Source organism: Zootoca vivipara, chromosome 16, assembly GCF_965207765.1.
Source record: "Zootoca vivipara chromosome 16, rZooViv2.hap1.1, whole genome shotgun sequence".
Lineage (NCBI taxonomy): Eukaryota > Metazoa > Chordata > Lepidosauria > Squamata > Lacertidae > Zootoca > Zootoca vivipara.
In genome coordinates this window covers 37,929,049-37,954,345 of record NC_142599.1, presented here as the reverse complement: position 1 = coordinate 37,954,345, position 25,297 = coordinate 37,929,049, and the positions used below count along the sequence as shown (strand labels likewise).

Below are 25,297 nucleotides of genomic sequence, written 5' to 3'. Positions count from 1 at the left end.
AGAGGTGTGTGTGCGTCTCTCTCTTCCCTTCCCACCTGTGGGTCCTCCGCAGCTTTCCGGGAACCAGCTGCGACAAAGATGAATCACCTGAGCAATTTGCACACACACCTGCTGATAAATGCCCCCCCCCTCTAGGCACCAGTTTCAATGGGATCCCTTGTCAACAAGACACACCTTACGCATCCTTAGAAAAGAACAACTTGGCCTGACCCCGACCTCGACCTGCCAAGTTGCCTGGGGCTAATGCAGTAGTTTGCTGCGAGGCCAACCAATCAATGACACCGCCAGCCAAGCTCTCAAGAAAAGGTATTTTAATTACGAGCCTCCGCAGGGGATGCAGTGACCATGAAAGACAGACTGGCCAGCGTGAAGGAGAGAAACTTGGCATCCCTCCAAGAATGCGTTTCCACAAACAGCTTTTCTGAGAAAGTGGGTTCTGCTCTTCTGCGGCCTGGTTGTTGTACATGCTGCTCTGCCAGTCAACAATGAAAAATTGCAAGATTTCGAAGGATGTTAAGAGAAGGCAGCGGGGAGGCTTTGATGTACGGCCTGGGCTGGTTCAGCTCTAGCAAACAAGGATTCCTTGCTTGATAAGATGACCTCAGTCTCCAAACTGTGGGTGAAGACAAGGATCTTGAAACATATTGTGACCTTGAGGTGCCCCAAAAGCATGACACTTGTGAAATGATTCACACCCACAAACACACACCGACAGCTTTTGCTGTTGTTTCTGTTACTTGTGGATGTCCTGGCAAGTTGATGGTGGGGGTCTCGCCTCTCCTTCAGAAGAGCTCTTCAGCATTTCTTACACGAGCTTCCTGGAGCTCGTGGAGCCTGCGCAGCACCTCGTGCGAATCCCGTTCGCCGTATTGGTGGTTGTTGCGGCTACGGACGTTGACGGTACGGTTGGACTTCTCCTTCCGGCCGACCACTAGAAGTAAGAACATAAGATTAAGAGGAGCCTGCTGGATCAGGCCAATGGCCCATCAAGGTCCAGAGTCCTGTTCTCACAGTGACCAAATGCCCCTAAGAACCCTGTAATCTTGATAGCCTCTGAACCTGGAGGCTCTGTAAGAACATCAGAAGAGCCTATTGTATTGAACCAAAGAGGCCCAATTAGTCCAGCATCCTGTTCTCATAGGCCACCCTGATGCTTGTGGTAAACCCGCAAACAGGCCCTAAGCACAAGATTAACACTCCCTTGCCTTTGTTGGGTTTTCTTGACATTGGTGTGGTCAGCGGTGCTACTCAGTGGTATGTGCTTGTAATAATGATTTGCATGGCAGCACACCTGTGAACTATTGACATTTCAGCACACCTGTATCTTAACAATGTAACTAATTAGTGGTGGAGTTATGTGATGCAGCAATGTGATAGGGTAACTGATTATTTTGAAAACTGTATTTAAGCTGACCAAATGATTTGTATTCTGCTGGGGGAGTGTGGAGTGGTGAGAAGGGTGTTTTTGCAGCTGTTTGGTTATTTCTTAAAATAAACAGAAGCAAAAGATATTGCGGGCAAGTTTTTATTCCATCGTCCCAGCCGCTGCGCAAGCTCGGTTGGTCCAGAAGGCTAGCTCAACAGCCTTGTGTTTTCTAGTGACTGATATTCAGAAGCATGGCTGCCTCCAGCTGTGGAGGCACAACATAGCCTCTCCATCATGGCCAGTAGCTATCAATAGGCTTCTCCTCCTCCTCCATGAATTTGTCTAATCCTGCTCTGAAGCCATCCAAGTTGGTGGCCATCACTGCCTCCTGGGGGAGGGAGTTCCACAGTTTAACTATACACTGCACGAAGAAGTACTTTCATTCTAAGCAGTACAGTGGAACCTCAAATTGCGGACGTAATCTGTCCCGGAGGCACATCCGCAACTCGAAGCGTTCGCATCCAGAAGACCCGGAAGTAACCATTCCGGTATTTCCAGGTTGCCGCAGGACGCAACTTGAAAAGACATAACCTGAAGCAGACACAACATGAGGTATGACTGTAGTAGAGAATCTAAGTAGTAGAGTAGAAACAGGAAGAGACAGGGAGATTTGGAGGAGGCCGCTTGGCTACATGGATTGCAAGCTATCAGGGGACATAAAACAGGGTTGCCCATACTCTCCCTTGTTTTAAAAAATTACCCCTACACTTTCAAGCCTATAGCCAACAGCGTAACAACTCGGAACTTGATTCTGAGCCCACTCCAGAGATTTCGCTTTTTCTTCACCCTTGTGGCTGCTGCAGCTCTACAAGTTCAGATTGTGCATATAGCCCAAACTTTTAATCAACCCAAGACAGCGAGTGGTGGTGGTGGTGGGGCAATGATCCAACTTGGTATAAAGTAGCTTCCTACGATAGGGAATGGCTCCCCCCTGCCTGAAACAACAGACTGCCAGTCAGTGTAGACAATGCTGAGCTAGATGAACCAATTTGGTCTGACTCTGGGTTAAGGCAGGCTATTTCCACTCGCTTTCAGAGATGCCAGCTCACCAAACTGGAAGTTGTACTGGGCCAGCTGGGCTTTTCGGATCTTGCGGTTGAGGGTCAAGCTTTGGTCGGCATTGATGTCTGCCATGAATCCTGCCTGGTGGAAGAGCTGGTGGACCTGAAACACAAGGGAGAGTGTGTGAGAGAAGCGTCAAATAGTTAACCCAGCTGCTTTCTGCTTGGAAGGAGGCAGTGGGCAAAGAGGAGGCACTGTATTCTTCCGTGTATAATATGCCCCCATGTATAAGACGACCCCTATTTTTTTGGACCGCAACAAAAAAATATTGGGGGGGGGGGGGAATTGCCCAAAATTGTTGAGCTTTTTTTGGAAGGGTCACCACTGCCAATCGCTCTACAGCCTACCCGCAATCGTCTGCATGATCGCCACCAAAAGCTCACCTCCCCACTCGACGCAACCTCAGCCGATTGCATACATGCCTCGCCACTGGCGTAAATCACACGCCCAACTGCCACAGCCTATCGTCAGCAGGCCTTGCCGCAGCAACCAACCACACGCCCAATCAGTGATGCCAATCTCCTGCCCGCTGCTGCCACCAATCGCCCGGACCCCCTCTGCTATCTGTGTATAGGACGACCCACAATTTTTGCCTAGTATTTCTAATTACCATCTTATACATGGAAAAATACTGTATTTGCTGCCCCACCCCCCTGCCCAAGCAGGTGATGTGGCCTTCATAGGAGGCTACTCTGCCCATTCCTCACTGGTAATCACACACCCCAGTTCTATCCCTCCAGGGCAGCTACACTTAGTGTACAAAATATATTTATGTACACTAAACATTCTGTAGTAAAGCAATTCCAGGCCTTTCCATCTGTGTGTCTTAAACCCTTTCATTGCATGAAACTTATTAACAGTTGCAAAGCAATTCCAGGCCTTTCCATCTGCGTGTCTTAAACCCTTTCATTGCAAGAAACTTATTAACAGTATTTAACATTTGACTAGGAGACATGGGGCGGCGGGGAATGATTACAAGGAGGCCAAGCAATTAAACAGAAGTCCTGCCCATGATAGATTTTTTTGGGGGTGGGGTGCTTTCTTGACCTCCTCTACAGCTTTTTCCAGATTTCAGTGGAAGTTGCTACGGCACACTTTTCACACCATGAGGACTAGAGTAATTTTTTAAATGCACTGAAATTCCTAGAAAGCTGAATTGTGCACCTAATACTTCTTCCTTCGCTGTTTTCTTACACGATTTCACAGCGTATAATGCTTTGTGCATAATGAACAGGCAGGTCCATTCTGGAGACTGCTAGTTCTTCTTGTCTCTCACCTCGCAGGCATAATCCTCCACGTCTGGGCCAACAGGGATCACCATAATTTGGAACGGGGACAGCCAGAAGGGCCTGCGACAAGAGCAGAAAGCAGAACACCCTCAAGTCAGCCTAATTCTTCCTTCCCCTCCTGCAGCTCCCACTTCCTGGGTGAACAACTGATTTATTAACTTTTATGGCTGACACTCAGCAGCTTTCGCAGCTCCACAAAAACCCACGGTTCTGATCCTTTGACTGCTTTTGCCCCCGCATTGCAGCATTTTCTGTTCACAATAAACCTCGGAGAGAGTATATAGCTGGCTCCACAAGGACAATGCCTGCTTAAAAGTTGGACATTTCGATTGTTGATTTTTCTTTGACAGGTGGAAACACAGCAGCAGGGAGCGATCTGGCCTATTTGTAAGAACGTAAGAAGAAACAGGTGGATCAGGCCAATGGCCCATCTAGACCAGCACCCTGTTCTCCAAGTAGCCAACCAGATGCCCCTGTTGGAGGCGGGTTTTCTCTGATGGCAGAACCGCAAGACAATGAGCCTGGCATAAAACACTCAAATAATGGATTTATTTTAGCTATACAAAAACAACAAACATAAAGTGTGTGGGTGTTATGTCTCTGCAGGCAAATTCAAACTGCCACTCCTCCTTTTGTACTCAACTCATCACCAGCTGTAACTAATCAGCTCAGAACTCACACCCAGAACTTACAGAAACAGTTCTTAAAGTTACAATCATCTTTTCTGTTTCTTTGCAGAATGACTTCTAACAGCCCCAACAGGAAGCCCGCAAGCAAGATTTGAGCCAAGGGCACTTTCCCCTCCTGCGGTTTCCAGTTTTCAAAATTATTACTGACTCCATCTGTGAAGACACAGCATAGCCATCATGGCTGGAAGCCATCGATAGCCCTCTTGCCTCTGTGAATTTGTCTACTTCTCTTCTAAAGCCATCTAGGTTGGTGCCCTGTGGGAGGGAGTTCCATAGTTTAACTATGTGGTTCAATAAGGACTTTCTTTTGTGTCCTGAATCGTCCAGCTTCATTGGGTGTCCACAGCTTCTAGCGTTACGTGAGAGGGAGGGAGGTAAAACTTTTCCCTATCCAGTTTCCCCATCGCTTTACGAACTTCATCTATATGTATTTGAACAAGAGGAAACGTTTTCAAACAAGGGCAGCCTCCACTTGCAGTTGCTTTCACCACCTCATCCTGCAGCATGGTGAGACCCAGCAAGGAAGATCGGTGGCACAACAGCCCCCCGGTCACTCACCACTTCCCGCCATAGTTCTCCGCCAGGACAGCCAACATCCTCTCGACAGAGCCAAGGACCGCTCGGTGGATCATCACTGGTCTCTCCTCCAAACCACCGTCTTTGCTGTATGGGACATGAGCACACACGGAGTCGGCACCTGAACTCTCAGGGCTGTGCACGCTCCAAGTTCCTGAGATCCTTTCGGGTGAAGCTAACCCTGGTTTCTGCCCCAACCCTGCAATCTATGTGGAATGACGGAAATTAAGAAGGTAAGAAGAGACCTGCTGGAACAGGCCAGTGGCCCATCTAGTCCGGCCTCCTGCTCTCACCATGGTCAACCATCACATGCCTGTGGGAATCCCCAAAAGCAGGACCTGAGCACAAGAGCTCTCTCCCCCCCCCTCCCGTGGCTCCCAGCAACTGGGATTCGGAGGCACTGCTGCCTGCACCTGTGGGCTCTGAGTGCATTTGCGTAATCTAGGCCAGGGGTGCAAGCTTCGCTCAGGTGGGCCCCGTAGCTTCCCTGTGGATTTGTGACTGAAGGCAGGAGGTGGCACACGTTTAGGAATACGGGAAGCTGCCATACCTTGAATCAGATCATTGGGGTCCGCCTACACTGACTGGCAGCAGCCTTCCGGGATTTCAGGCAAGAGACATTCCCATCCCTTCCTGGAAATGCCGCTTGGAATTGAACCTGCATGCAAAGCATGTGATCCTACCACTAAATAATGCTAAGATTCCAGTCCTTGTGGTTCTGAATCAAGGGCTGACTTAGGAAAGTTGCCTTATACCCAAGTCAGATGCTTGGTCAGTATTTGTCTAGATTGTCCGGCATCTGCTCTTCAGGGTTTCAGGCAGGGGATGTTCCCAGCTTTAATTAGAGAGGTCAGCGGTCAAACCGGGGATCCTTCACATGCAGATTCTAGCACAGGGGTCGGCAAGGCTTACAGCATGGGCCGGATCACTCCTGTGGAGATCCTCTGTGGGCCGGGCCAGCGCAGCGCGACACCAGAAATTGCTTCTGTGCATGCCCACGGCGCCGGAAATCGCTTCTGTGCATGCCCGGACGCCAAAAGTCACACCTGCGCAGAAGCGATTTCCGGCGTCTGGGCATGCACACAAGTGATTTCTGGAGCCACGGAAGAGAGTCTCTGTGCCACTCTGTGCCAGTTTAGCGCAGCTCACAGGGACTTGCCAAGCAGGTGGCCTGGTTAAACGGCCTCCGTGGGCTGCTTCCGGCCTATGGGCCTTAGGTTGCCGACCCCTGTTCTAGCAACTATTCCTGACTTCCTGCTGGGAAGGTGAACAAGGATCTCAACCCCTCGCCAAACCAAACCAAACCAAACCAAACCAAACCAAACCAAACCACGTCAGGTCTGGAACAAAATTTCATTTTAGACAGATAGATAGAATACCAGTACTTTGAAGGGCCCCAGTCTCCCCACCTATATATTCCTTATTTCTAAGAGGGATCTTTGCCAAGATGCACAAAAAAGCTTGCCCTACAACAAGGTTAGTCAGACCTCTGGCAGGCAAAACACTTCCCCGTTCTTCCAAGTCTGACACCTGGGGCTGGCACATAGCTGGTGCCACGCAGATTGCAGATTAGCTCCTGCAGCTGTAAACCAATCTCCAGAAAGCTGCAAAAACAAAGGCGCCTTCACATTCCTAGGCAGTTCCTCTTTCCCTGTTCTGTGGTCAGACAGGGGTTGGGTGGGGGAAGAACCAGTTGCGAAAGCCGGGTGTGAGGAAGGGAAGCGGAGGGAGAGTGTTAGAAAAGGGAACCTTCCACTCAAAGAGGCCCAGGGATGAGGCTCCTCTGACGGAATCGCCGTGGAGATTTTGCGTTGGCTCTCTCAGAAGTTACGCACTCATGTCTGAGCTTCTTGCTTGCTGTTAAACACTATGGCAAAGTGCTGTGCTCAGTGTAGGGCTTTTGGGGGAGGGGGGAGCGAAGGGTGCAAGCCCAGTGGTGGAACATATGCTTTGCATGCTAAGGTGCCAGGTTCATTTGCAAAAAACTTACTCCGCGTTTTGCTTGCACAATCTGGCAGGTCTGGAAAGAAACTCAGGTGCATCTGAGTCACTTCAGCCAAGAACTGAAAAGGCAAGAGCCTGTAGCTCTGTGGCAGAAAGTCTGCTTTGCCTGCAGAAGGTCCTTAGGGTCAATCCCCAATGGCATCTCCAGGGACGGTGGGGGAAACTGTGGCTCACCAGACATTGCTGAACTACAACTCCCCTCATCAGCACCCCCAGCCACCGGCCATGCTTGCTGGGACTGATGGGAGTTGATCTCCAACAACATCTTGAGGGCCAAAGGTTCCCCCCCATCACCCTACAGAACCACTGCCGATTAGTGCAGGGCCACGATGGAAACCTGTGCCTCTCCAGGTGTTATTGGGTGACAGTACAGATTATTTTTTTGGTTCTAGTTTTAACTATTTATTTGTCTTTTCACCTTGTATTTTCACTGTGTGAACCACCGCCCTGAGATCTTGTGATGAAGGGTGGTATAGAAATCTTAATAATGATAATGATAAGAATTCTAACCGGAAGCTGCGCTGGCTGGTTGGGAGTTGAGCGTCCTTTCATGCTGTTGAAAACCAGCCCTTTCCCCAGAACCATGAGAACTGGGACCTTGCTTTATTTCGAAGGGAATAGCTATAGCTGAGCAGTTGAGCACCTGCTTTGCATGCAGAAGGTCCCAGGCAGGCAACTCCAGGTAGGGCTGTTCAAGGCACCCGACAGAAAACTCTGCCTGACAGCCTAGACCAAGGACAGGGATAAATCCCAGCCAGTCAGGGATGGTGGGAATTGTAGTTTGGACAGCTACAGGTGTCCAGGGGAACCAGGAGGAAGATCCGAAGTTGCCTTCTACCCAGTCAGACCATTGGCCCATCTACATCAGTAGTGTCTGCACTCAGTGACAGCAGTTCTCCAGGATTTCGGGAAAGGAGTCTGTCCCCTGCCTGACCTGGAGATGCCACTGGGGACTGAACATGGGCCCTTTTGCATGCAGAGCAGATGCTCTCCCACTGAACTAGGGCCTTCCCCTTAGACCGTAATGGCCTGGCGTGGCAGGAGACAGCTTCCCCCTGCATGAAAATTAGAAGGCAACCTGGGAATTTTAGGGGACAGTAGGAGCAGAGTGGCAAGTATGTGAAGCCCCCTGGCTATCTATCTGGAGCAGAGCTCACCTTACGTATGAGAGATCAAACCGGATGGGCATCTGGAAATCCAGCTGGATGGTGGCGCATTGGTGATGCCGGCCTAGGGCATCTTTAATCTGAATATCAACCTGGGAAAATGCACACACAGAGAGAACGCTGTGAGGAACAGGACCCATTACGTGCCTCAACTAGCTTTGACCTGCAAGTGCTGTTGGCCGATGTTCAAAGAGGATCAGAAAAACCCAGAGAGGATAAGGCTGTCAGGGATAAACCCTAATGGGCATGTTCCGCCTTGACTGTCGGAGGCAGGTGGCTTTTGAATGCCAGTCGCTGGGACTCAGAAGTGAGGCGAGTGGATTATGTTCTTACTGTGAACACAAGCACATAAGAAAAGCCTTCTGGATCAGGCCAAAGGGGTCCAGCATCCTGTTCTCACAGTCGCCAACCAGATGCCCTGATGGGAACCCGCAAGCAGGGTTCAGACACAAGAACACTCTTCTCTTCTGGAGTCTCCAGCGACTGGCATTCAGAACCACTGCTGCCTCTATGACTATGGAAGCAGAGGAGAGCCATCAGGACTAGCAGCCATCCATGAATTTGTCCTGTCCAATTTTAGAGCCATCCAAGTTGGTGGCAATCGCTGCCTCCTGTGGGAGAGAGTTCCATTGTTTTAACTCTGCACTGCACGGAGAAGGGCTTTATTCAACCTGCTCTGAATTTTGCAACAATCAGCTTCGCTGGATGTCCACAAGCTCTAGGGAGAACCAGAGCCTAGGTGGGTTCCTTTTGGCCGGATCCAGCTCCTGGGCTCTTCTTACGGTCCAGGATTTCTGGCAGGCAGGGCCACCCACTGACCTTCGGCCCGTAGAAGGCGCCATCCCCAGGATTGAGCTCCCAAGGCTGTCCAAAGTCTCGGAGGCTTTTTTCCAACAGCTGGAAGGAAAGAGAAAAAGGAGGAGTCAGGAAACTGAGCTTGCTTTCCACTTGGCAAGCGCCCGCCCGCCACCTACGTGGTCACAGTAACTTCTTCGAGTAGAAAAAGGACCTCAGGGCATGTTTGCCCAGCAAACAGAATGGAACAAATGATATTTTTAAAGGTGGGGGGAGAGAAGTGTTTCGAGAACACACACAAAGCTAATCCTTCCCATCACTGCGAGGGGGAAAACCCACGTGAATATGGATTGAAACATAACATTGAAAGCTATTAAGTGCTTCTCAGGTTGATCAATTTGCAGGGAGGGGGGAAAATAGGCTCTCCTAGGCAATGGCAGCGGGTCTCATTCTTACCTCCTCGGCCCGATCCCAAAGGTGAGGCTCTCCGAGGAATTTCTCGGGGCGGGTGGACAGGTAGAAGCGCAAAGTGAATCCAAAAACAGAGTAGACAGCTTGAAGGAAGTCCAGGCAGCCTTGAATTTCTCCTTCCAGCTGAATTTGAGGGGTGGGGGAAGAGAGAAGAGAACCGACATAGGGGGCGATAATATCCCGTCCCTTCCTGGTTTGTCCCGGCACCCCCTCCTCCCTTTTAAAAGATGTTCCAGTTTTTGCCCATTTGGTCTCAGAACACTTTTACGTTTTATTTTTTTACATTTTCTTTTTCTTGATTCTCATCAAAAGGTATACAAAAGTTTATACCCAACACAAATTCTATTTTTATATCACACGAGAATAAAAGAAATGTTTTAAAAATCAAATCAAAAAAGAAGAGGAGGAAAGTAGAAGAAGGAAAAGGGGGAAAGGAGAAACAAAGGAAGTCTCAGAGCACTGCTTCAACAGAGACAGGTAGAGCCCTCGGTTCAGCCATGCAGGCATCTTGCCATCGCCCCATCCCTCACCTGATCCATGGAGCAGAAGATGTGAGCGTCATCCTGCTGGAACCGGCGCAGCCGCGTCAGCCCAGTCAGGGCTCCTGACGGCTCATTTCTGTGCAGAACCCCAAAGTCAGCAAGGCGGAGAGGCAGCTCCCTCCAAGATCGGGGGCGGTGGCCAAACATGAGGCTACGTGGATGGAAAGAAGAGGAACTTGCTTGTACCTCTCAAGGCACATCAACAGAGCTATAGGGGCAAGCTGAGTATACCCCCCCCCCCGGCCTCCATCCCTGCCCCTTCCCCGCTTGATTCATAACTCACCAATGGCCAGGGCAGTTCATTGGCTTGAGGGCAAAGGTCTCATCTTCGACCCTGAAGGAGAACATGTTCTCGGCATAGTGCTGCCAGTGGCCGGATGCCTCCCACAGCTTGGCATTGTAAATGTTGGGGGTGATCACCTCAGAGAAGCCGCGCTTGAGATACTCACTCTGGGAAACCAAAAAACAAAAGGGAGGGGGGTGCCAGAGAATTAAGGAAGAGGTGGAGCATCAGCCCCAGCATGGCTGATAGTTAAAATTAGTTTTCTTCACGCACTAGCTCATTCAAAATAATAATAAACGTTTTGCTTTTTTTGAAATTCCTGACTTTTAAAACTCGCTCCAATAGGCTGACTATGTGGTTCATCTTTTAATAAAGTCTGCATAGGAAATTAGGTTGTTTGCAGGCATCTCTTCGCTCACATATAATGGGCTGATGTGGCAAGAGTGGCAGAAACTGTCTTTTTCAAACTGGCCATCCTATTCTCATGGTCCAGGACTCAGATTTTCTCCAATTCTTACCATACAAAATCCTGGCCGCGCTGTACAGGGAAGCATCTTTGCATTGTATATATCAATAATGGACACAGGGTCTAAAGTCAACTTGAATTGTCATTCCACGGACTGTTTCTGATACTTAGCCAGGGAAGGATGAACTTAGATTGTCTGCCTCAAACAATGTGTGGCATCAGAGACCAGCTTTGATCTTTGAACGTAAGTCACACACAGGCAAACACTCTGATCTGCAACATTTGAGAAACGACGGATTAGGAAGCAGAGCGCACCTTAACGAAGTCCATGAGAGTTGTGTAAATGTGCGCTCCTTTGGGGAGGAAGAAGCAGCTTCCTGGGCTCAGTTCATGGAAGAAGAAAAGCTCTTGATCCTGCAGAGGAACAAAGTCAGTCTGTGTGGTGTAATAGTTTAGAACGGGGGAATAGGATCCAAGAGACCAGGGTTCAAATCCTCACAAGGAGACCTTGGGCCCAGTCACTGTCTCTATGGCAGGGCATAGGCAAACTCGGCCCTACAGATGTTTTGGGACTACAACTCCCATCATCCCTAGCTAACAGGACCAGTGGTCGAGGATGATGGGAGTTGTAGTCCCAAAACATCTGGAGGGCTGTGTTTGCCTATGCCTGCTCTAAGGCTTGCAGGAGTGCTGAGAGGATAAAAATGGGGGAGAACCAGATACAACCACCTTGAGCTATTCAGCAGGAAGGCGGGAGGTCAGTGCAACAATATATATTTTACAGGTGCTTGTTCGTAAAGGAATGTGACACACACACACCCGGGCTAAAAAACCCTGTCCCACCCTTGGGGCATGGGGAGAGAGGGAGGAAAGCATTTCCTTCCAGAGGTTATACCAGACCCAACAGGTCTTCATCCCACCTTGCCTATCCGCCGATGATCCCGCTGGGCAGCCTCCTCTTGAGCCCGTTCCCACTCTGTGAGCTGCTTGGAGCTGGGGAAGGAGATGCCATAGACACGCTGCAGCGACTCCTTGGAAGGGTCTCCGTGCCAGTAGGAGGAGGCGTTCTGCCAAGCCAAGAAATGGGGGGGGGGAGGAATGACGAAAAAACCAGCACCCAATATTGCCTGGTCCAGAAAGAAGCCCCTGGGGTTTCTGAATGCATGAAGATTCAGGACAGGGGAAAAGAAAGCCTTTCTTTCTTCACGCAGTGCAGTGAAACTATGGAACTGGCTTCCGCAGGAGGCAGAGATGGCGGCCAACTTAAGACGGCTTCGAAAGAGGATTTTAGGTAAATTCATGGATGGCTGTGCTCTGCCTCCACTGCTAGAGGCAGCAATGCTTCTGAATACCAGTTGGTGGGAATTGTAGGTCCAGTCGCAGACGACTCTGGGGTTGTGGTGCTCATCTCTATAGGCCGAGGGAGCCGGCGTTTGTCCGCAGACAGTTTTTCCGGGTCATGTGGCCAGCATGACTAAGCCACTTCTGGTGAACCAGAGCAGCGCACGGAAACACCGTTTACCTTCCCGCTGGAGCGGTCCCTATTTATCTACTTGCACTTTGATGTGCTTTCGAACTGCTAGGTTGGCAGGAGCTGGGACCGAGCAACCGGAGCTCACCGCGTCGTGGGGATTCGAACCGCTGACCTTCTGATCGGTAAGCCCTAGGCTCTGTGGTTTAGACCACAGCGCCACCCGCGTCCCCTCTGCTTAAGCTGTTACATTAGCGCAACTTTGGCATTTCTACCTGGGATATTATTATTGTTTATTATTATTATTATTATTATTATTATTATTATTATTATTATTATTATTAAGACTTAATGGTCACTTGCTACCTAACAAGCCTCCAAGTGACTTAAAAACATAAATACAAAGGGGGGGATTATATGAAACATTAAAATGTTTGCACAACAGCTACGCTTTATTAATACCCTTTATTTTATTGATTTGCAGCATTTGCACCAAGCTCTTCAGCCCCCCAAAAAAGGGATCCCCATGGGATGTTAGCACCCACCTTCAGGAGCTTCAGTGCACGGATCTCTCCCGTATGCCGGACGTGCGGCCCCCGGCAGAGGTCAATGAAGGGCCCACACCTGCAGACAGGAAAGAGGAGAGATGGTGAGTTTCGGGCCTTGATTATTCCTGATGCTTTGACTCCTTAGGTGGTGTAATAATAATAATAATAATAATAATAATAATAATAATAATAATATATTTTTATACCCCGCCCATCTGGCTGGGTTTCCCCAGCCACTCTGAGCAGCTTCCAACAAAATATTAAAATATAGTGGTCTGTTAAACATTAAAAGCTTCCCTAAACAGGGCTGCCTTCAGATGTCTTCTAAAAGTCTGGCAGATGTTTTTCTCTTTGACATCTGGTGGGAGGGTGTTCCACAGCGCATGTGCCACTACCGAGAAGGCCCTCTGCCTGGTTCCCTGTAACTTGGCTTCTCACAACGAGGGAACCGCCAGAAGGCCCTCGGCACTGGACCTCAGTGTCAGGGCAGAACAATGGGGGTGGATACGCTCCTTCAGGTATACTGGACAGAGGCCGTTTAGGGCTTTAAAGGTCAGCACCAACACTTTGAATTGTGCTCAGAAACGTACTTATGCTCAAAATGGAGAACAGCCTTTAACAAACGTGTCATGGGTTTTGAAGACGCTCTAACTCTGGACGAAAGGGAGAAACGTGCTAAGAGGAAGGCACTCTTGGCAAACCCTCACCGTGATCAACTCCCACCCGGAAACCTATGTCCCCACTGTGGAAGGACGTGTGGATCCAGAATCGGTCTCCACAGTCACCTACGGACACACCGCTAAGACCGTGTTCATGGAAGACAATCGTACTCGGCTACAAGGGATCGCCAAAGAAGAAGACGACAACTTATGAAATGGCTTATATTTTGTGTATTTTAACCTGCTTTAAGATGCCTTGAGGCTTTTGTTTTTTAAAATATAAATAGCTCTTTAAGAAATATAACTTCACAAAAAATTAGAACAACAGGAGCATTGACGCTGTGGCGATCGCAACTGGTCTGTTAAAGGGCTAGGTGGCAATGTTGCTTACACCGATGCCCCTAAAGGGTTTTACTACAAGAAGAGGAGCCCATTGGGGAATTAAGTTGATCACTGTGAGGACAGGAGACTATGGGGTTGTGGCGTTCATCTCGCTTTCAGGCTGAGGAAGCCGGCGTTTGTCCACAGACAGCTTTCCGGGTCATGTGGCCAGTAGGACTAAACTGCTTTTGGCGCAATGGAACACAGTGACGGAAACCAGAGCGCATGGAAACATTGTTTATTTTCCCGCTGCAGCAGTAGCTATTTATCTACTTGCACTTTGTGCTTTCAAACTGCTAGGTTTGCAGGAGCTGGGGCAGAGCAATGAGAGCTCACCCTTTCATGGGGATTTGAACTGCCCACCTTCTGATCAGCAAGCCCAAGAGGCTCAGTGGTTTAGACCACAGTGCCACCCACCTCTCAAAAGGAGGCAACAACTGCAGGTCAGCTGTGCATGTCCAGAGTCAAGGGTTTCTCTCACCTGTACACGGTGGCAGTCGGAGATGTCACCTTTTCGTTGATAATCTGAAGTTTGAATTTGTTGTGCTGGAAGGGCAAAGAAAGAGCCAATAACCATCAAGGAAGTTTTGCAATAGTTCACTGTGAGGAAAAAGGGTGCTGGACTAGGTGGGCCACTGGCCTGATCCTGCCAGCTCCTCTGGTGTTCTATCCATCCTGCAACCACACCACCGAAAACCCCACTTCCCTGAACACTTTCCAAAAGAAGAAAATTAGTCTGAATGCTCAACCCAAAGCTGCTGGGCATGTAGCTCAGTGGCAGAGCACCTGGCCTGCGTGCAGAAGTCCCCCGATTCAATCCCCGACATCTCCAGGTAAGGCTGAAACCCCTGGAAGAACCTCTGTTGGATCATGAGTCTGACTCATTAAATGGCAGCTTCCTCTAGTCCTATTTAAACTGGCCTATTAATCAGAACCATGAGAACTGAAATCTTACTAGCTGTTTGAAACAACCCACACTACTTAAAAGCCCTTATTAGTTCCAAAACAGTGAGGAAAAATCCCAATATACAAAACACAGCTCATCATTTAAGTAAGAAGTGGGTCGAAAGAACCTACTTAAAAGCAAAGCACGGGAGGGAGCAACACCTCTCCTTTGGGAGGAAGCCTAAGAAATGTAAGGCCGTCACTGAAAAGGCCCCGTTCCTTGTGTTCAACAGCCTAGGTGGACCTTAATTGCAGATACTTAGACCTGGGCAGGTTCATTGAAAATACATAGGTGAAGGCTGTCCTTCAAGGCTCTCTCTACTGTTGCATGAATGGCATCCTGCCATTAGACCTGAAGGCTCGGGGTTGTATTCTCTCTCTGCTAGTGCAAGGGCAATTCAGCACAACAAGCTGTGCCAGTGGAAACTCGTTGCACAACAGATTACACAATCTATCGTTCAACACAAGTGACCAGCAACCTATTTACATGTTCTCTTGTGAAACACGTCAAGTATACGGCTAAGTGACTTTAACTTAGCACTGCATTGGATACAACCCCTCTAATCCTGTCAAGCATGGAATTTCTTTGCAAATGCAACACTCTAGATAAACCAGTCAAATGGATCTGTGTATTTTGAAGGCTATGCCTGACGGTGAGTTTGCACCTATGCTCCCATATCCAAGAGGGATATGCAAGAGGAACCCTGCACTTTTTCTAAAAATCGGCCACCAAGCCCAGCCTTTCCCCATGCCTTCTGGTGCCTTCCAGATCTTTTGGACTACAGCTCTCCCCAACCACATACTAGCACAGCTGTGTTGGCTAAGGATGATGGGAGCTGTAGTCCAAAATATCTGTAGGGTATGAGCCCAGGGAAGGCTGAACTAGGCCATCGTTCTGTTTCCCCACAAAAGCCCAAACAAATTATTCTGGGAGGCCCCCAAAGAGGCTGGAATGCAGATGTTTATGTCTCCAACAACTGGGATAGACAGCCTCTGAACATGGAGGTTCAGTTGACTAATAGCCACTGACAGGCAGCTCTTCAGAAACTGGCTTAATGCCCTCTTAAAAGCTACACTAAATCCTCTGGTTCATTGGTGCATCCTGTGGCAGCAGATGCCACAAACTGCAGTCAACTTCCAGGAATTGTAGACAACTTTGCACCTGTTTCAGAAACCAGGCCATCAAAACAAAAACAGAAGGAAAAGCTCGAAGAACCTGTTGCCAGCCATTTTAGTAATTTTCACAGCCACAACATTTTCAGGAGTGGAAATTCCAGTAGGATAGGAAAGCAAAGGGAAGAATTCCCCATGACAACTAAGGTGTGGAACATCTGTGGCAGCTCAGATGTTGCTGCAAGATTCCACCATAGTTAGTAGTCAAGGATGTCAACAACAGTTCCAATCCATGAACATCAGGGAGCACCAGATCTCAAACTAGAAATGGGCTAGCAATTCGATAACTTCTGGACAACCATGGCCTCAACTCAGGAGACAAATATGTCACATTTTACTAAGCATTAAACTATTTTTCTTCTTGTCCTTCTTGTACTCCTAACATAGTGCTTGTCCAGAAGATGTTGCCTTCCTGAACACTCTTGCCATCCTCACTCATCTTGGTTTCAGGTGCAAAATAATAATAATAATAATAATAATAATAATAATAATAATAATAATAATAATATATTAGTCAGACATGACTAAACGACTAAACAACAACAACAAAATAATAATTTATTATTTATACCCCGCCCATCTGGCTGGGTTTCCCCAGCCACTCTGGGCAGCTTCCAACAAAACAGAAAAATACAATAATCTATTAAACATTAAAAGCTTCCCTAAACAGGACTGCCTTCAGATGTCTCCTAAAAGACAAAATCCAGTTATGTCACTGGCAAGGCAGAGGCCCTGGCATTTAACTAAATAATTCTAAGCTTCTTTTTATTTTGTCTTTCTATGAAATGACGGAGGGCTCTTCTGACATTCTTTGGAGTTTGCACCTTAAAGAGCTCCATCAGATCCTCTCGAGACACTTCCAGCCGTTCAAAGGGATGGTTCTTGGAGATTATCTCCTTGCAGATTTCCTCCAGGACTGGCAGGTCTTTACTGGACACAGTCCTGTGAAGATGAAGAAAAGGAAAAGCTCTTTACAGGAAATGTGGAGACGTCAACAGATAATGTCAAACAATTATAGGCAGCCCAGGCGGACCCAAAATGACAAAGAGGGTCATAAAAGCCCTGATCTTCAAAGTTTTGATACCTAACCAACAGTCAGAAAGATAAACTCTTGATTCGGACCAGCCAGTTCTGTGGACCAGACAACCTTTGTCCCTGGATATGTTGCAGACTGCTGCTAATCAAGTTTATTTACTTCCCTGCTTGTTTGATCTTAGAAACTTTGGAGATTAAGGCTTTGTTATCCTGTCTGCCATTTTTTGACGCTCACAAAGCTCCCCCCCTCACCTTCAGCAACCCTTGCAAGTCTTCTGCCTAAGTCAAACTTTATGATGATTTGGAGATTAAATCATCAGGGGGATTTGGAAAGAAGTTTCAGGGACTAGCAAAATTTCTCAGTACTGTACAGTATAGAAAAGTCATTGCTTGACCAGTGGCGACACCTAGTGGACAATAGAGGTGTAACACGCACACCCACGGAATTGAGGAAGTCCTACAGGCCAATTCATTTGTGGAAGGCAAAAAAGTGTGTGTGCGTGCACACACACAGACCTCTTTCAGAATGAGATTTTTTTTTCACATTCAATATCTCATGCACCACATGCCTCTCCTGCCTCTCTTTTTTCAACGACAAAATCTCAAAAGCAATTAACACATTAAAAGGAGCATGTGAAGCTGCCATATACAGTGGTCCCTTAGTTCTCAAACGCCTTGGTACTCAAACAACTTGGAACCCAAACACTGCAAACCCGGAAGTGTGTGTTCTGGTTTGCAAACTTTTTTTGGAAGCCGAATGTGCTCTGTTCTGAGTGTTACGCTTCCAATTTGAGTGCCACACTTCCGTTTTGAGGCCTGTCTGTTTTTTGCTATTTATTTTGCGTTTTTGTTTTAGCCGCTCTTTTTGTTTTGCTTTTGTGACTGCGTGGAACCCAGTTCAGCTACTGACTGATTGATTGTGTGACTGCAGTACATTGTTTATTGCTTTCATTTCATGGCTCAATGCTCTCGTTGGATAGTAAAATTCATGTTAAATTGCTGTTTTAGGGGTTGTTTTTAAAAGTCTGGAACGGATTAATCCATTTTGCATTACTTTCTATGGGAAAGCGCGCCTTGGTTTTGGAACACTTTGGTTTTGGAACGGACTTCCGGAACAGATTAAGTTTGAGAACCAAGGTACCACTGTACCGAGCCAGATCAGGAGGGTGCGTCTAGCACAATGCTGTTGACACTGACTGGCAGCAATGTGTCTCCGGTGCTTCAGGCAGGGAGTCCTTCCCAGCTCGATCAGAGACTGAACCTGGAGCCTTCTGCATGCACCGTGGGTAATCTCCCACTGAGCTTCAGCCCTGGCTCTAAGCAATAAAATTAAGATTCCAGTCCTCATGTTTCTGAATAAAGGGATGGTTTAAATGGGAACCCAGGAAGGTGGCTTATACCAAGTCAGGCCGTTGTCACATCTAGCTCTGGATTAGGCTGACTTCTGCCTATTTTTCCCAAGGAGCGTACTCTGCTCCATTGCAACCCAGGTCAGCCCTTTGGTGGTAGAAATCATTTCCGTATTTTATATATTCACTTCCTTCCATCCCACCCCCCAAAGGGAAGCAGGTGGGATGTAACGAAACACCGCAATCACAAAACACACACAACCTTTAGAAAGGATTTTGCATAGATGTCCACTTGCAACCTGTTCTTATAATAGGGTTATAATAACTGACTTGGAGCAGTTCCCCGGGGGTTTCAGGCAGGGGGCGTTCCCTTCCTACATGGAGACGCCAATAGGGATTGAACCTGGGGCATTCCGCATCCAAAGCAGGAGCTCTGTCACTGAGCTACAGCTGTTCCCTAAAAATAAATCAAAGTCTGCAGCCTTTATGGCTCCGAAAGCAAGGCTTAATTTAATTAGGAACAGAGGGAACCGCCTTATACCACACATCAGAGCCTTGAACCATTATTGTCTACAGCAGCGGTGGCCAAACGCGGCTCTCCAGCTGTTTTGGGACTACAACTCCCATCATCCCTAGCTAACAGGACCAGTGGTCAGGGATGATGGGAAATGTAGTCCTAAAGCAGCTGGAGGGCCGAGTTTGGCCACCACTAGTCAACAGTGATTGGCAGTCTCTCCAGGGTTTCAGACACAGGAAATTCCCTGCCCTACCCGCAAAAACCACTCAGGCCCCACTGCATGCCAAGCAAGGGCTCTACTACTGAGCCATGTATCCCTTTCACTTGAGAGAGGGAAGGCAGGGCCTCTCCAGCAGCTCAGTCGAGAGACCAGGGACTTTAACTTCCAACTCTCTGTGAGCTCTTTACATTCCAACCAGTTGTTACAAGAACTCTGTAGCCTGAAGAACTACAGCCTGCACCTGCTGTTTTCCTCTGCCCTCTCCGTCCCCTTTTCCTTTTCAGTCGCATCTTTTCAACCACACTCCCCGCCATCGCCCTTCCAACTGACCTTTCCTCATCCAAATACATGTCATAGAAGAAGCCATTTTCAGTGCTGGGTCCATGACACAGGTAGGCACCGTAGAAATGCTCGGCGGCACCTCCTAGAACGTGGGCACTGGAGTGCCAGAAAAGCTGGCAAAGAGAAATTTGGGGAGAGGTCTAGTTAGGTACGCTGGAACTCCGGGCTCCTTCCCAAGACAGCAACACTGCCCCCCTCCCCATTTGGAGAGGCAACCCGAGGACAATGGTCAAAACAAACCAAGGGAGAATATTATTATTATAAGAATATCAAAAGAGACTGGCTGCTGGATCAGGCCAAAGGTGGCCAACCTAGCCCAGCATCCTGTCCTCGCAGTGGCCAACCAGATGCCCCAATGGGAAGCTTGCAAGCAGGACCTGAGTGCAACGCCAACCCTCTCACCACTTGTGATTCTCAGCAACTGGTATTGTTCAGAGGCATTTACTGTCTCTGACGGTAGAGGAAGAACAGTCCTTGACACTGGTAGTCCTTGGCAGTCTCCTCCTCCTCCTCTCTGAATCATCCTGACCCTCTTTCAAATCTAAGTTGTTGGCCATCATTATGTCTCATGGGAACGAATCCCATAGTTTATCTGTGCTCTGTGTGAGGAAGTCCTTCCTCTTCTCTGTCCCAAATCTTCCAACCATCATGCAAGGAGCTAGGAAGAAGCCCAATATAATTCCGAAAGGATGACACCCCCAGGAGCCTGAGGAAGGAGGGCTGGAGGGGAGCTCTTTCTGCCTTCATCTACAGAGCAACGTCACCAGACTGGACTTTCCTGGCAAGAATGACCACAGCACCCAGAAAGAGGCGGCCGCCCACCCGGACATTCCTCCTGAAAGCATCCTCTCCTGGAACACTGGCAACGAGACGCAGCTTGGGTTCAAGCTGACAAGCAGCCTTCCTCTACAAGCCCCTGAAGCTCACAAGCTAAGGTTTGATGCAGGCGACCAGCCCCATTTAGTTCATTGCCAATCACACGCCTATTACCCACCAAAAAGCTCCTTTTTAAAAGCTGTTCTTCCTGTAGTGCAGGGTCTGAGGAACCCATTTCTTGGCCAGGGAGGGCGGCTCTTTCTCTTCTCCCTGCCTACCCCCGCCCCCCCCCCCCCCCGCAATCCACAAGGCAATGTGGGGAAAATTATTTTTATTTATTTTCAAATACAGTATTAATATAAATTCACAGAATTTATATGAACACTCTGCTTATCAGCTGGTGACAAGAGGGTTCAATCCTGCTGCTTGGGCCACACGCCAGTTCCCTGTGGAGGAGCTGGTGGGCACAGCCAATGCGGAATAGGGGTGCCTGGCCGTGCTGAACCTCGATTCCATCCCCCAGAAGTTCTGGTACCTGGAAGGGGACAGGAGCCCTTTTCCGTGCTTGCTCGCTAAACGCCGGTCAGGATTTAGCAGCTTCCTTCCCTCTCTTCCGAAGGAGCACAAGCGAAACTCCTCTGGGTACTCACCGCCTGCCCATCCCGAGATTCGAAATCCACAAACTCCAAGCTGGCATCGCCCTCCAGCGGGCGATCCAGGTCATGTAGGCTCCCATTCACCCGTGCCACCACAGCACCCTGGGCCAGACTCCGGCTGCAAGAGCAGTGGGAGGTTAGGACACATCTGACTGGTAACTGCCTTGCAACCACAAGGAGACATGGACCAGATATTTATTTTTATTTATTTTAGGTACTTCTGCACTGCTTGATATTAAGTGTCTCTAAGCGGTGTAGAAACATATTATTATTTTTAAGGCATGAAGATTGCCCCCCCCAAAGGCAGAAGCTGGAAGCTGCCTTGTAGCGAGCCAGACTATCTGTCCACCTAGTTCAGTACTGTTCACACTGACAGGCAGACGTTCCTTAGCATCTCACAGGGGGGCTCTTTCCCCAGTCCTGCCTGGAGATAGAACCTGGACCTGTCTGCTTGCAAAACAGATGCTCTATCCCTGAGCTATGGCCCTTCCAGTGAATCACAAGCTTTCAGATTCTGAGTTAAAGAAGAGCTTGCTAAGCCTTAAGAAGGCCAAAGTTGCTGAACCTCCAGATGATGCTGAACGACAACTCCCATCAACTCAGGGGGAACCCCTGCGCATCTCAAAAAACATCAAATATTACCCATCTCCTAGGGATATGTTTTTAAAAGTGAAGGACATTTTTTGAGTCACACATCTCTGTTCATATCTCAGAGCTGCCAACCCTTTGCCCAAAACATTTTGCTTTTAAAAAAATAAAGTGTTCAAGAGGAACCACATTTGAAGAAAGCACATAGCGAACATCTAACACACGCACCTGATCTGCAGCGCCACTTGATACGGCGTGGTCATCCAGGCCTCCCCGTTTATTTCACTGCCACCTGGTAGGGAAATCCGGATCGGCCGGCTGTTTTTGTGGCTCCGCTCGGCGCATTGTTCAGCCGTAGCAGCTTTTAGCTTCTCGTAAAACGCCAGGCGCTCAGAGATGTGGGAAGGAAGGGCACCTGCCTACAGCAGAACAAATGACAGAGTAAATCACTGTGAATTTTGTCCTTGCCTTAGGGAAACGGCCACTTTCAAAACGCAGAATGACTGACAAGACCCATGTTAAAACAGAAGATGGCAGCAAATCTAGCAATGTAATATGTGTTACAGGACTGGAAAAAAAACACTCCAGGTACTACAGCCAACATAGTTCTGTTGAGGGGAAAGTGAAGACTGGTTTGTGGGGAAATGGTACAATTTTCTGAGAACGATGGAAAGGGGTAAGCAAAGCCTTGGAGCAGTTTTCTCCCCAAAACCAGTAGCATATAAATCTGGAGGCAGCAGGCTCCCTTTTATACCAGTTAGGAGTGTCAGTGTGGCAACTGCCAACTCAAAGAGAGACTGATATACAGACGCCTGCCCTGTCTCCAAAAACAAGTTTCAAGTGGGGCACCCAGAACGGCAATTCAGCACTCAGTCAGACACTCGAGGGCACATCAGATGCTCCCAGGATAGAGGAAAAATAAACAGCACCTACTGACGGGAGCTTGCCTTCAAAGGATCCACAACTTGTACAGAGATGCCACAGCAGGGCATCTGGCACCTAGTCATTTCATTTAGCAAGCCCCAATTGGGTGTGTTGCAAATGTATGGGAGCACAATCATAAAGCAATGACATTTAAAGTTTGGGATGGGGAGACTGGATGATCAGCTCCAAAGGTTGTTAAGGGAAGAAAGTACTGTTTTATCTGGAGCAGGCATCCTCAAACTCGGCCCTCCAGATGTTTTGGGACTACAATTCCCATCATCCCTGACCACTGGTCCTGTTAGCTAGGGATGATGGGAGTTGTAGTCCCAAAACATCTGGAGGCCCAAGTTTGGGGGTGCCTGATCTGGAGTGACGCTGGACACCAGGGATTGCCTTACAACCATGCTTCTTCATTCCCAGCAGTAGGGGGAAATGCCACAGTTGCACTCTGTGCATGTTCAGAGATGCTTCATTATGTTGTATCGCTTTGCAATGTGTTTATCTACGCAGCATTGTCCTGAAAGCAACGTTAAGGAACGGCCAAGTTCAGGCCAGATGGTCTTGCCTTCGTCATTCACTTAAATCTGAAAGTGCCAGAACTTTGAAGAACCTGCTACAACAGACAAAAAAATCTGGCTCTATTCCTGGGGCAGATGGGAGGCCTCCCCCGTTGAAAGCCTGCCTGCTGGACAGAAAAACAACAGCACAAGAAAAATAGGATTCCAAAAAGAGAAGACTGAGAAAAGGAGGGGACTCCTCCAAAAAGAGGAGACTGAGAAAAATAAATACATTTAAATTAAGAAGACTATCAACAGACCCTGTACAGCCTGCAGAGATGGCTCTTCCCAGCCCAGATCTTCCTCCAAGGCCAAAGGACCTTCATCTTTTAGGAAACCCGTGCCAAGTCCTCAGTTCCCACGTGGGAAACCGCCGGGTCCCCTCATGCCAGTTGCACCCTCTGCAAAAGCCGCTCCAGCATCCCTTTCCACCTTGCAAACTGCGAACCGGGAACAGTAGCCGCTTGCTTGGGACTCCGCGCGCGCCGATTGGCCGCCTCTGCAAAGAGGAAGAGAACGCGGATTGGTAGTCTAGCTGGCCAATAGGCTTCCTCCCCCTGGAAGAAGTTTCCTTCCCCCTCCCCTCCTGAAACAAGGACTCGAGTATATGAAGTTCCGCCCACCTTCCCACCCACCCACCCCACCCCGATCAACGCGACAAGCCAGACGGAGAAATGAAATTCTGCAGCCACCGATTCTCCTGCAAACTAAGAAGGGTTTCTTGGATCGCAGGCTTGCACGCGAGGTTGCCAGTTGACCAGAAACAGATATGCTCTCTTGTGCCCTTTGCCGGCAGCATTTGTGTGTAGGGTACTAAGGGGAAAGGCTCCCCTCACTGCATGCAGGTGATGAGCACGCTTTAACCATGCTGAACGATGTCTGTCAAGCTGCATAGCTGCAGCGGCCAGTTGAAAAGTTGGCAACCCAGTAGGCATGGCCCTAGTGTTGGCAGGGAACGCTTAGGGCAAAACACAGTCTAGCTGCAAAGGAATTTTGTGGCCATACAGTGAACTGCATGTTGCAATTAAAACCAAAACATAACCAGCCAATTTCTGCGTAACAGGCATAAAGCATGCAGCTTTCAGCCTGATAGGTAGAGTTCGGGAAAAGCTGCCTTGGTTGTATTTCCACCTCCCCTACAGTATTTAAAGGTCTTTAATGCCTTTATTTATTTAAAACATATGTAGGATAACCAGTGTTCTAAATAAAGTAATTTTTTTCCTGTCTCATTTAAGTACTGTAGGAGGTGGAAATTCAATATGTGCAGCTTCTAACACTGCCTATCCATGATAGGGAAAGGGGCAAGCTTTGAATTGTGCCCAACTGAATTCTACCATGTCCATTTTTTTCAGTGGGTTTACTCAAAAGTATGACTAACACTACATACGAACCCTGTTAGGCTGCTGATTCAAGGGCCCAGGTGTTCCTGACAGGAAAAAAGGTCATGATCCCATATCCCCCTAGCAGCTCCATAAAATCCTATAAACCAGATTATCAGTGTGCACATACAAAAGGCAGAAAAGGCTTATTTAAGCATTAAAATCACATGTTAGAAATTAAGCATCCAAGTATGAATTGGATCCCAATGTCTTTTCAATGAGCAATTCATAGAATGAGCAGGATTTGGCCAAGGGCATCCTCTTAAATTCCACTTTTTTCCAGTAGGAGAGTTAAGTGCATATCCTTGACTCCCTTCCACTGTGCCAGGTCTGGCCCAAAACGTTTTGGCACCCGAGACGAACCACTAGATCAGGGGTCCCCAGACTTTCTGCGCGGCGGGCCGGTGCCCGCCGCGCCGACCGCGCGGTGGGCCGGAGGGCAGGGGAGTGCGCGCGCAGCGGGCCGGAGGGCGGGGGAGTGCGCGCCCGTGCGCATGCGCACACGCACACGGGCGGGGAAAAAATCGCCAAAAATCGCTTGTGCGCATGCGTATGGGCCTCCCCCGACCCGGAAGTGCACCAGAAATGACCTCTTCCGGGTCGGGAGAGGCCCATACGCATGCGCACAAAGGATTTTCGGCGATTTTTTGCCGATTTTTTAGATCGTCGCTGCGCCGCGCGCCGTGAGAGCGGGCGGCGGCAGCGGGCGGCGGGAGTCGTCGCGGGCCGGATTGGAAGGCCGATTGGGCCGCATCCGGCCCGGGGGCCGTAGTTTGGGGACCCCTGCACTAGATGGTGTTTCTTCCCTCCCTGAAATGAAAAGATTACATTGCAATCTTCTGCCCCTGTGAATCCAGCCACCTGCAGTGGTCACCTCATCTTCCCTTGAGGGTGGGCCGGCCCTGCCAAGTGCTCATGAGAGCCAGAGAGCTCCCCATATCTTTTGCCCCCCCCCCCAACACCTGAAA

General features: G+C 48.8%; 1 protein-coding gene across 2 annotated transcripts; it reads right to left on the bottom strand.

Annotated features, from left to right (window-relative positions):
* Nucleotides 1-296: 296 nt before the first annotated feature.
* TARS2 (threonyl-tRNA synthetase 2, mitochondrial) lies at nt 297-24,694 on the bottom strand. 2 transcript variants are annotated; one of them, XM_035098647.3, is made up of 18 exons: nt 23,211-24,694; nt 21,698-21,888; nt 20,876-20,999; nt 19,398-19,522; nt 16,771-16,888; nt 14,310-14,374; nt 12,786-12,864; nt 11,690-11,836; nt 11,085-11,183; nt 10,304-10,470; nt 10,009-10,171; nt 9,464-9,601; nt 9,032-9,109; nt 8,204-8,304; nt 5,025-5,129; nt 3,765-3,837; nt 2,476-2,590; nt 297-931 (listed from the first exon to the last, which is right to left on the bottom strand). In XM_035098647.3, exons 1-18 carry the CDS (start codon nt 23,274-23,276, stop codon nt 783-785), a joined length of 2,103 nt encoding a protein of 700 aa, XP_034954538.3. In that variant the 5' UTR covers nt 23,277-24,694; the 3' UTR covers nt 297-782. The 2 variants fall into 2 exon arrangements, 1 of the variants encoding a protein (XP_034954538.3); XR_004691469.3 differs by lacking the exon at nt 3,765-3,837 and having other exon boundaries at nt 23,211-23,827.
* Nucleotides 24,695-25,297: the final 603 nt, after the last annotated feature.